Raw genomic sequence first — 12,662 nt, 5'->3', positions numbered from 1 at the left:
GTAAATGTTGCACATGTTTCAGACTTCACATGAAGGTAAATGTTGCACATGTTTCAGACTTCACATGAAGGTAGATGTTCAATGTTTCAGACTTCACATGAAGGTAAATGTTGCACATGTTTCAGACTTCACATGAAGGTAGATGTTGCACATGTTTCAGACTTCACATGAAGGTAAATGTTGCATGTTTCAGACTCCACATGAAGGTAAATGTTGCACGTTTCAGACTTCACATGAAGGTAAATGTTGCACATGTTTCAGACTTCACATGAAGGTAGATGTTGCACATGTTTCAGACTTCACATGAAGGTAGATGTTCAATGTTTCAGACTTCACATGAAGGTAAATGTTGCATATGTTTCAGACTCCACATGAAGGTAAATGTTGCACATGTTTCAGACTTCACATGAAGGTAGATGTTGCACATGTTTCAGACTTCACATGAAGGTAGATGTTCAATGTTTCAGACTTCACATGAAGGTAAATGTTGCATGTTTCAGACTCCACATGAAGGTAAATGTTGCACATGTTTCAGACTCCACATGAAGGTAGATGTTGCACATGTTTCAGACTCCACATGAAGGTAGATGTTGCACATGTTTCAGACTTCACATGAAGGTAGATGTTCAATGTTTCAGACTCCACATGAAGGTAGATGTTCAATGTTTCAGACTCCACATGAAGGTAAATGTTGCATGTTTCAGACTTCACATGAAGGTAAATGTTGAATGTTTCAGACTCCACATGAAGGTAGATGTTGAATGTTTCAGACTTCACATGAAGGTAGATGTTGAATGTTTCAGACTTCACATGAAGGTAGATGTTGAATGTTTCAGACTTCACATGAAGGTAAATGTTGAATGTTTCAGACTCCACATGAAGGTAGATGTTGCATGTTTCAGACTCCACATGAAGGTAGATGTTGAATGTTTCAGACTTCACATGAAGGTAAATGTTGAATGTTTCAGACTTCACATGAAGGTAGATGTTGAATGTTTCAGACTTCACATGAAGGTAAATGTTGAATGTTTCAGACTCCACATGAAGGTAGATGTTGCATGTTTCAGACTCCACATGAAGGTAGATGTTGAATGTTTCAGACTTCACATGAAGGTAAATGTTGAATGTTTCAGACTTCACATGAAGGTAAATGTTGCACATGTTTCAGACTTCACATGAAGGTAAATGTTGCACATGTTTCAGACTTCACATGAAGGTAAATGTTGCATGTTTCAGACTTCACATGAAGGTAAATGTTGCACATGTTTCAGACTTCACATGAAGGTAAATGTTGCACATGTTTCAGACTTCACATGAAGGTAGATGTTCAATGTTTCAGACTTCACATGAAGGTAAATGTTGCATGTTTCAGACTCCACATGAAGGTAAATGTTGCACGTTTCAGACTTCACATGAAGGTAAATGTTGCACATGTTTCAGACTTCACATGAAGGTAGATGTTGCACATGTTTCAGACTTCACATGAAGGTAGATGTTCAATGTTTCAGACTTCACATGAAGGTAAATGTTGCATATGTTTCAGACTCCACATGAAGGTAAATGTTGCACATGTTTCAGACTTCACATGAAGGTAGATGTTGCACATGTTTCAGACTTCACATGAAGGTAGATGTTCAATGTTTCAGACTTCACATGAAGGTAAATGTTGCATGTTTCAGACTCCACATGAAGGTAGATGTTGCACATGTTTCAGACTTCACATGAAGGTAGATGTTCAATGTTTCAGACTTCACATGAAGGTAAATGTTGCACATGTTTCAGACTCCACATGAAGGTAGATGTTGCACATGTTTCAGACTCCACATGAAGGTAAATGTTGCACATGTTTCAGACTTCACATGAAGGTAGATGTTGAATGTTTCAGACTTCACATGAAGGTAGATGTTGCATGTTTCAGACTCCACATGAAGGTAAATGTTGCACATGTTTCAGACTCCACATGAAGGTAAATGTTGCACATGTTTCAGACTCCACATGAAGGTAGATGTTGCACATGTTTCAGACTCCACATGAAGGTAAATGTTGCACATGTTTCAGACTTCACATGAAGGTAAATGTTGCACGTTTCAGACTTCACATGAAGTTGGATGTTGCACATGTTTCAGATTTAATGATTTGCTGATTGATTAATAATTAATCCCTCTGCCGTCTGAGTGTCTCCTGTGACTGTGGCTGTCTCTCGACCGTCTCTCTCTCCCTGCAGCCACTGACCTAATTAATCGCCTCCTCTAATTAATTAATTAATTAATTAAATCAGTGTTAACGAGGGAGTGGAGCTAACGAGCGGGCAGGGACCCTGCGGCTGGCTGAACAAAAACAAAGAAAGTTTTGTTCTTTTTGTTTCCCTGCAGCAGATTTGGATGTTTTGATGTTTGAGCTCCTGAAAGTGGAGCGCTGAGCGTCGGGAGACGGAGGCTGACTTCAGATCAGTTCATGACTCACAGTCATTTTTTTATAACATGCTCTATGGTTCTGGTACTCTTTAAGAAAGTGCTGCTGTTGTTCCTCTTTAAACTGTAGTTTGTTAACCCCACCAAAATAAAACATGATCCACTGAAAGAAGGTTTTTTATTACGTCATGAATAAGTTTGTGATTAACAGTTTAAATAATAAATAACATGTTTTCTATATCTTGTTCACAAAGTTCAGAAGGAAACATGAAAGATGCTTTGTAGAGAAAATAAATAAATAAGGCTGTTAGGGTTAGGTTTAGGGGTTAGGTCAGGCTGCTTCTGTAAGTACTAGGATTATCAGGGCAAAGAATGGTGGCCAGGAGGTGTCAGCTGAATATCCAAAATGCTTTTCAAAAGAAACAACCCAACCGCATTAACGAAGAAGATGCAAACGACACAACAGGAATACAAACAGCAGCGATACACATGCAAACAGTCATTTGGAATCATGAGGTGTTTGTTTTTTCTGTTGATGCGTTTTGGAGATGAGTTAACCCGACACCTCCTGACCACCGTAAAAAAGGACCAGAGAGGACAACGCTTTCTGTCACCAGAAAGAATCAGTGAAAATCACAATCAGTTATAGATTCAGATTTAAATGATTGAAACTATGACTGTGATGTTATTTAAAGGTTATTTTATTATCATTAACATCTTTCAAATTCATATTTAAACAGCAGGCTGTATAGAAGACATGGACGCCACCTCGCTGTGTTCAAAGTGAAATCCCTCACCTGTATTCTGCCTAATGTCCAGCAGGGGCACAAAAGCAGTGTGATTGTATCGGAGTCTATGATGAGGGTTTCCTCCGCTCCACTTCAGCTTCGCCCACTTGTCCAAATATGGTCATTAAGTGGACAAGTCATCAGCCTACAAAGTGACATCACTCTGAGGTTGTGGCCAAAAAATAATAATCTCAGTATGAGTGCACGAGTTAAAGAGCTCAGTGAGGTGAGAAACAGGACACACTGAACTGTAAACACACACGTCACTTTGATGGATTCTTCTTATTTCCTGTCACACAGGAAACAGTTTGCTGTGCACTCAGAGTGAAGAAACTCATTCATCACTGAGACGAGCATCTGAGCTGCTTATAGAGTCGCACATCTTCTCATACACCAAGCTTCCCATTTGATGATGAGCTTTAACCTGAATGAGGCTGTGCACAGAGCTGATGCTTCCCGTTTGATGAGGAGCTTTAACCTGAAGGAGGCTGTGCACAGAGCTGCTGCTTCCCGTTTGATGAGGAGCTTTAACCTGAATGAGGCTGTGCACAGAGCTGATGCTTCCCGTTTGATGAGGAGCTTTAACCTGAATGAGGCTGTGCACAGAGCTGATGCTTCCCGTTTGATGAGGAGCTTTAACCTGAAGGAGGCTGTGCACAGAGCTGCTGCTTCCCGTTTGATGATGAGCTTTAACCTGAATGAGGCTGTGCACAGAGCTGCTGCTTCCCGTTTGATGAGGAGCTTTAACCTGAAGGAGGCTGTGCACAGAGCTGATGCTTCCTGTTTGATGAGGAGCTCAGAGGACAACAAGGACAGGAGAACAAGACATTATTCTCTCTTTTACCCCAACCTTTACCACATTTAATTAACTTTGTGTGTGTGTGTGTGCGCGCGTGTGTTTGTGTGTGTGTGTGTGTGTGTGTGTGTGTGTGTGTGTGTGTGTGTGTGTGTGTGTGCGTGTGTGTGCGTGCGCGTGTGTGCGTGTGTGCGTGTGTGTGTGTGTGCATGTGTGTGCACAGAGTTAATCATTTTCAGTGTTTGATCTCTCCGTCTCTGACCTCGGTCACCAAATGTGGCAGTTTGAGTATTTTTAATAAAAAGCAGGGTGTGTTTCAGTGTGTGTGCGTGTGTGTGCGCGTGCATTTGCAGTGCTTGTGTGTGTTGCTCCGAGCATAGCACAGCACAAGGTCGGTTTTTGCGAAGTCCAAGTGTGACGTTGGAGAGAGAGAGAGAGAGCTCCAGTTTGTAAAGATGTCCGACTGTTTGGTTGTAGCAGGTGTGTTTCAAACAGCAGCAGAAATGTGTAAACTCTCATGAACACACACCCTCTTCTTCTGCGCTGCTCGTCTCCTCCTCAGCAGAAGAATGAGCAGAGTTTTCTACTGAAGAGTCGACACATACAAACATAATGTGCATCCAAACAGTGAGAGCTCCCCTTCTGCTCTGCACTCTGAATGACCGTTTAGACTGTCAACATGAATAACCAACTGACAAACACTAAGTCACATTCATAAAATCACCTTAATCTGCTTCACTCTACAGATTATTAAAGACACACACACACACACACACACACACACACACACACACACACACACACACACACACACACACACACACACACACACACACACACACACACACACACACACACACTGCTTCAGGTCAGACTCAATCTGTCACTCATTTTGACATCTGCTAATTAAGCATGCTAAATATAGCTTTAATCACACACACACACACACACACACACACACACACACACACACACACACACACACACACACACAGTAACACTGCATCAGACTGACAGATACCTGCAGGTGTCTGAATATAAATATAATTTAAATATATTTCTGTTCTTATTTTGAAACTGCAAGAGGATGTTGTTTACTTACACCTGAGCTGACGGACACTCCCTCTAACAAAATGTTCTTTATGTTCCACTCACCTGTTTGTGACAGCAGGGCGGGGCTTATCAGACCATGTGGAAGGAGTCTGGAGCCGTCAGTCATCGTGGCCACGCCCAGCGTCCTCTTCGGCGGACGACCGGGGCGAGAACTGAAAATAATAAAGAAACAAGACGTCTTTTAACCTGCAGGCCGCAAAAACATAAAACTACATTCTTATCAAAGGTCAACATTTCAATCATGATGTGGACAATATTAAGGCTCCACTATCTCCACTTTGTACAACGAACTAACAAGCTAACGAGCCTTGCTAAGTGAGGAGAGCGAGGGCCATGCTTGTCGAGCCTCCTCCTTCCTCATTCATCGTCCGTCTACACGAGCGACAGAGAAGAAACAAGGTGTTGTGGTAAAAACAGCGTGCTGCTTCGCTCAGTTAGGACACTCCAATAAGAACAACAGAATCAGCTGATTTTGGCGCTGACACTCTCTCGCGTGCTTCTAGGACACGCTGTAAGGGTTATACACAGGTCAATGTTTGATTGACAGATCTGAGACAACCCGCCAACCCGACACACACACACACACACACACACACACACACACACACACACACACACACACACACACACACACACACACACACACACACACACAGACGCATTACAGAGGAATTTAATTTAATGTGTGAGTGTGTGGGGGGGGGATTCCACACCTAATTAAATTGGGACAAAATGTCCTTTATATAAAACACACACACACACACACACACACACACACACACAGGTATAACCTCCCATATGAAAGTGTTCAGCGTTAAAGCTACAGTTAATAATAACACGGGTGTGTGTTTGTGCGTGTGTGTGTGTGTGTGTGTGAGAGAGTGAGAGTATGTGTGTGTGAGTGTGTGTGTGTGTGTTTACAGTGTGTGTGTGTGTGTGTGTTTACAGTGTGTGTGTGTGTGTATTTACAGTGTGTGTGTGTGTGTGTGTGTGTGTGTGTGTGTGCGTGCATTTACTGTGTGTGTGTGTGTGTGTGTGTGTGTGTGTGTGTGTGCGTGCGTGCATTTACAGTGTATGTGTGTGTGTGTGTGTGTGTGTATTTACAGTGTATGTGTGTGTGTGTGTGTGTGTGCGTGTGTGTGCGTGTGTGTGTGTGCGTGTGTGTGCGTGTGTGTGCGCGTGTGTGTGTGTGTGTGTGTGTGTGTGTGTGTGTGCGTGTGTGTGTGTGCGTGTGTGTGTCTCCTCTGATGTCAGACTTGTTATGCAGACATTAACATTATCTGTGTTGTTTGATGTTGTTTTGTTGTCAGATTCATTTCAGCCGTTCTTCTTCTTCTCCTAATGTAAGTCATTAATATACCTGAGAGCTGCTCTGTGATTGGTTCGTTCTGTTTTTAGACTGCATTATTACAGAGTTACTAACAGTATATGTCTTTACATTAATGCCCAATGGGAGTGAAAACGTACACACAAAAACACACAAACACAGCTATGATCATTATAATAAGGATCAGAGCTTAAAGGTGATTAACACAAACTGTCAGTTCACATTAAAGCTGAGACGCTGTCAGTCTCACACACACACACACACACACACACACACACACACACACACACACACACACACACACAATGACACACGCAGGAACACACACCCACACACAAACACACACAATGACGCACACACTGTAAACTCAAACACACACACACTGAAAACACACACACACACACACACACAAACACACACACAAAAAAAACACACAATGACGCACACACTGAAAACACAAACACACACACACACAAACTCACACAATGACACACACACACTGTAAACTCAAACACACACACACACACACACACACACACACACACACACAATAACACACACACTGTAAACTCAAACACACACACACACACACCCGTGTGAACACACACCTGGGGGCGGCACAAACATGAATCTGAGGGGAAATAAAATGTGTGTTTATGTGTTATTGTACGAAAGCCCTGAAGGTCCACTGCAAAAACATTACACGAAAAGATAAAGTGTCTTGTTTTTCAAGTTAAATGATTTTGCGTTTAGTGGAATGAAACCAAATAGCTTCTTTTTTTTGTCCCCCATGATAACAATTACATGTATCCTTGCCCATAACTCCTCCCCTTTCTGGTCTCTTTGACTCTAATTGGACCATTATTTACTAAGTTAACATCATGGTCGCCTTTATTTTTCAAAACCAGAAGTGACCATCTTTAGACAAGTGGGCGGGGCTTGAGAGGAGCTCTGCACACTTGTCTAAATAATGTCACTTCCTGAAAAAAGGTTCTTTCTAAAAACATGATCCACGTCTTGTCAGGACGAGAACATCAGAGCTCCTTACAGATCAATAAATGAATTCATGATTAAAGTCAGTGAACTCATCGTTCAGTTTGAAACATTTAAATCACTCTGAAATGTTTTTAATGATTTGTTGGTATAAATACTTTACATGATTGAAATGTTAACGTGTAAAATAAACCCTAAGAGATAATTAAAGATTTATAAACTCTATCGTCTGATTTTAAATCAAAGTGATCCGTTACCACAACTTTCCTTCTTCGTTTGTTTCATTAAAAAACATATAAATGATGAGTTAAATGTATTAATAAATATAGATTACTGTCTCATGTCGGCTTGTAGATATTAAATAAATATGAATCATTGTATAATAAAGCATGCAGAAACACTCCTGATTCATGTTTAATTTACTGTCTGCTTCTGTTTATATGATGACAAATTTAAATGTTTATATCATCATTATCATTTATAATAATTTTAATATTTGTGTTTTTCATCCTGTTAAGAGGCTCCATGTTTCTGAATAATAACATCATTTATTTTATTATCATTAAATATATATCACAATCCTGAGTCTGAATATAATAATGATTTAAACATAATGAGTTTCATGAGTCACTGTATAATTCCTCTTTATATATCTCATATTAACTTTATCATTAAGTGTTTTATTTATTAAAGACTTATTTTACTTCATTAAAAACGTTCAATAAAAAGCGAAACACTATAAACTAATAATAATAATAATAATACAATAATAGCCTATCTATATTATAAGTTATAACCTATAAACTAATACAAATAATATGATATAATATCATTATTTTATAACCTTTAAACTAATTATGGTGACCCTAAACCTGTGTGTACGCGCTCTGGTGTGCCCCCTTCACCTGGCGTTGGTGCAGTCCCGGTACAGCGTCTCGAAGTCGGCCCTGGTGATAAGCTTGCAGCGGTTCACTCCGGGCTGGATAGCTCCGAGCCCACGCAGGACGCGCACCTGCTCCACGGTGCAGACCACCGGGCAGATGTCGAGCCGCTTCAGCTTGGTGTATACGGTGTGTAGGCCGCCCACCAGGTGCTTCAGGAACAGCTCGAACACCTGAGGCAGGCAGATGAGGTCCACGCCGCTCACCGTGAACGACGCCACCTTCACGCCGTGGACCTCTACCATCTTACACTCGGTGTGCGGACCAGCCGCTCCGCCGCCGCTCGTCCCGTTCACACCGAGCGGGACTCTGCCGCTCACGAAGGCTCCGGACAGGCGGGCGGCGGGGAGGCGCGGGGAGCCGGCCAGGTTGGGAGCGCTGTAAGGCGGGTCTGAGTGGAAGAGGGGGTCGGTGGGAGGGGTGGAGGTCCGGGACAGAGGGGTGGTAGAGGAGCCCGCCATGGAGAGCAAAAACCAGAGAAGAAGAAAAAGAAGATGTGTCACTTTCTCAGTCTGATTATTTATCTTTCGTTTTGTTTTTATCTCTTCACAGAGTTTCCTTCAGTCTTCCTCTCTCTGTTCCCGCCACTGAACTCGCACGCTCTCTCTGATTGTATCATGCTCTGTATGATAGTAAATCTCTCTCTCTCTCTCTCTCTCTCTCTCTCTCTCTACCTCTCTGTCCCATAGGCAGCCAATCAACAGCAGCCAATCAGAGTCTAGAACCCAACACAGTAAGCCTTCCCATTGGATGTAAGGTGATTAGAGGGGCGGGGCTTCAGAGTGGGTTTGACAGATTTATGATTGACATTTGATCTTGAATTTGATTAAAAAAAGAGTTAAATAGATAATTACGATCTTTGCTCAGACTGCAGGATCATTGTGCTGTGTTACCGACTCGAGGCTGACCACGATAACAATGAAAGACACGGGAGGGCGGTAGGCATGGCAACAATGGCGGTAATATGCAACCCGTGCAGGTGTGCTGGACACCTGACAGAAATTAAAATGAAGTGAAAACCAAACTCAAACCAATTGAGGTCAATGGTTTTTTACCGTCGGACACCGTGGCGAAAGAAACCAGCATTTTCTTTTATTTATTTGTCTTTATTATGTTGAATCATTAAAAGGATCCAACTGCAAGATTTTGTGTTGTTACAGTCTGAGCCTTTAGCTCATTTTTCTACATGAAACCTTTGACCTCTGCTTTGAGTTTAATTGATTTGCACAGGTCTGTTTACACTGTACACACCTTAACCTTTGACCTTATGGACTGACCGTCATATGACTCTTAGAACAGACAACTATTTCTCAGTGACTCCGGTGTAGCCAGCAGTTAACATTAGTCGAATTCCCGCCAAGATTTCCTTTTCCATACAGACACAAAAATGGTAATTTTTTGGTCCAAAGTTAAGTTCGGCGACTCAGTTGTGACACCTAGCAGACAGCGAGCAGGTCCTACCTGTCACTCAAAGAGGCCACACACCTTAATTCTACATTGCTTTAAGCCTTAATATAATGTAAACAGGTGAGTTGTATAAACATTCAGCCCGTACAGTTGAAGAAGGAATTGATCTCATGTTTACAATTTACAATTTCTCAATGTTTATTTCTGCTGTAAAGTTGGACATTTTAACATGGGGCTCTATGGAGACTGACTCACTGCAGGAGACAGACTCTAGTGGACACTGGAGGAACTGCAGCTGTAAAGTTGGACATTTTAACATGGGGCTCTATGGGGACTGACTCACTGCAGGAGACAGACTCTAGTGGACACTGGAGGAACTGCAGCTGTAAAGTTGGACATTTTAACATGGGGCTCTATGGAGACTGACTCACTGCAGGAGACAGACTCTAGTGGACACTGGAGGAACTGCAGCTGTAAAGTTGGACATTTTAACATAGAGCTCTATGGGGACTGACTCACTGCAGGAGACAGACTCTAGTGGACACTGGAGGAACTGCAGCTGTAAAGTTGGACATTTTAACATAGAGCTCTATGGGGACTGACTCACTGCAGGAGACAGACTCTAGTGGACACTGGAGGAACTGCAGCTGTAAAGTTGGATATTTTAACATGGGGCTCTATGGAGACTAACTCACTGCAGGAGACAGACTCTAGTGGACACTGGAGGAACTGCAGCTGTAAAGTTGGACATTTTAACATGGAGCTCTATGGGGACTGACTCACTGCAGGAGACAGACTCTAGTGGACACTGGAGGAACTGCAGCTGTAAAGTTGGACATTTTAACATGGAGCTCTATGGGGACTGACTCACTGCAGGAGACAGACTCTAGTGGACACTGGAGGAACTGCAGCTGTAAAGTTGGACATTTTAACATGGAGCTCTATGGGGACTGACTCACTGCAGGAGACAGACTCTAGTGGACACTGGGGGAACTGCAGGTTTTGTCTCTTCTGTGCTTCATCTCTCATGTTTGTTTGTGTTTTGTTCGGTCTGATTCTCTCCCGTTCAGACAGATCAGTGGAGCTGTTCCCCACAGATCATACATTTATATCTTTTTAATCTCACCATACAGGAGAGAGACTGATGGAGCTAACAGGAACCCCACCTCATACATCAGCTGAGTTTCAAATTAAAGGCGCAGCATCAAATTAAAAGCATCAAATTAACCTTTACAGAGCCGAGTAGATTAAATGTCAGCAGAAAAAATACCTGAATACCATCACCTCCATATTAGTCTGAAACAACACATTCGAATGATCGATCTGTCTCAAACTCATCCCATCCATAAGATCAGTAAGCAGAGATCACACACTAACAACACCAGCCAATCAAATAAAGGCTTTTTATGAAGCTTTATCATCAGGTGCTAACCTCACAGAAACCATTACAGTCCTCGGTGCTGGCGGCGGATATGTCAGAAAACATTTGTCTGTGTGTGTCTGTGTGCGTGTGTCTGAGTGTGTGTGTGTGTGTGTGTGTGTGTGTGTGTATGTGTGTATATGTGTTTATATGTGTGTATATGTGTATAAGCGTCAATGTGTGTATGTGTGTGTGTGTGTGTGTGTGTGTGTGTGTGTGTGTGTGTCTGTGTGTGTGTGTGTATATGTGTGTAAGCGTCTGTGTGTGTGTGTGTGTGTGTGTGTGTGTGTCTGTGTGTGTGTGTGTGTGTGTGTGTGTGTGTGTGTGTGTGTGTGTGTGTGTGTGTGTACTTGTTATATAACACGTATGTATTATATAATCTGATTGTTTGAAAATATCAGAGGTAACAATTCTTCTGTATAGCTGGACCAGCTGAGAACTTTGCTCTTTGACGTTAACATGACTTAGCTTATAAATAGCATGTGTGCTCTCATGACTGTGTCGAGTGCACGCCACGTGGAGTCAAAGTTGGGACACCGACAGTAAGCTAAGCTAGTAGCAATAAGACAGTCACAGTATTAACCCTTTATGACATCATTTATAGACGGTAGTATCTCTACTGCTACTCATCTTTTCTGACCGTCTAGTTTAACAATTGTTAAACTCTAAGCTCCGCCTCCAAACAGCACTCACAGCCAATCAACAGGGAGTATAACCACATATAAATGCATGCTAGAAATAGTTTTTTCCTCTCGCTTCAGTTTTAACATCATGTATCCGATAAACTGTGTGGTGGACAGACAATTACTGAACCAGGATTCTGTCAGTGTGTCGCAAAAAACTCCAGATCTGTGTTAACTTAAGGTCGCTTTCTCTCTCTCTCTCTCTCTCTCTCTCTCTCTCTCTCGCTCTGTCTGTCTCTGGAGGTTTCTCTGCAGACAGGCAGGAAATGAGCAGTAAACATTATTGGCCACTGATCATAGCCGTCCTATCAGCACACAGCTCTCGTTAACACCTTGCGCTAACGAGCTACAAAACGGCGTTTAATGTCAGGAACAGAAGAGACGCCAAAAAAGATTTAACAGAAGAACACTTCAGATTCCTTTAAAGGTTCTTCAGACGATTCAGAGAACAGAGAGACCAACTACACACACACACACACACACACATACAGACACACACAAACACACACACACACATACAGACACACACACACACACACACACACACACACACACACACACACACACACGATGTGTTCAGGTGTTCAGGGCAGGTTTGGACATCCTGCAGCATGTCGTGTTCTCATACATTCACATAAATATTTGTCTTGTTTACTCATCATCTAGTTTAATTAAGGTTGTAAAAGTGTTCAGTACTTAAATATTTCTCAATATTGTGCTTTTAAACGATGCAATCTGTTTTTTTATGATCATGTATCCGAAAAGTACCAACGCTTTAAAACA

General features: G+C 42.1%; 1 protein-coding gene across 3 annotated transcripts in view; it reads right to left on the bottom strand.

Annotated features, from left to right (window-relative positions):
• Nucleotides 1-9,720, bottom strand: part of LOC110000124 (dachshund homolog 2-like) — a 14,936-nt gene extending 5,216 nt beyond the window's left edge. The window contains exons 1-2 of one of the 3 annotated variants that reach the window (XM_065962720.1): nt 8,334-9,720; nt 5,151-5,260 (exon numbers count right to left, since the gene is read on the bottom strand). In XM_065962720.1, the coding sequence (XP_065818792.1) occupies nt 5,151-5,260; nt 8,334-8,830 (607 nt within the window). In that variant the 5' untranslated portion in view covers nt 8,831-9,720. The remainder of the gene's footprint in view (nt 1-5,150; nt 5,261-8,333) is intronic. The other 2 variants (XM_065962721.1, XM_065962719.1) reach the window with 2 other exon arrangements.
• Nucleotides 9,721-12,662: the final 2,942 nt, after the last annotated feature.

This window comes from Labrus bergylta, chromosome 14 (genome assembly GCF_963930695.1).
Source record: "Labrus bergylta chromosome 14, fLabBer1.1, whole genome shotgun sequence".
NCBI lineage: Eukaryota > Metazoa > Chordata > Actinopteri > Labriformes > Labridae > Labrus > Labrus bergylta.
Note: the sequence above shows the minus strand (reverse complement) of the source record. Positions and strands in the feature narration are given on the sequence as shown.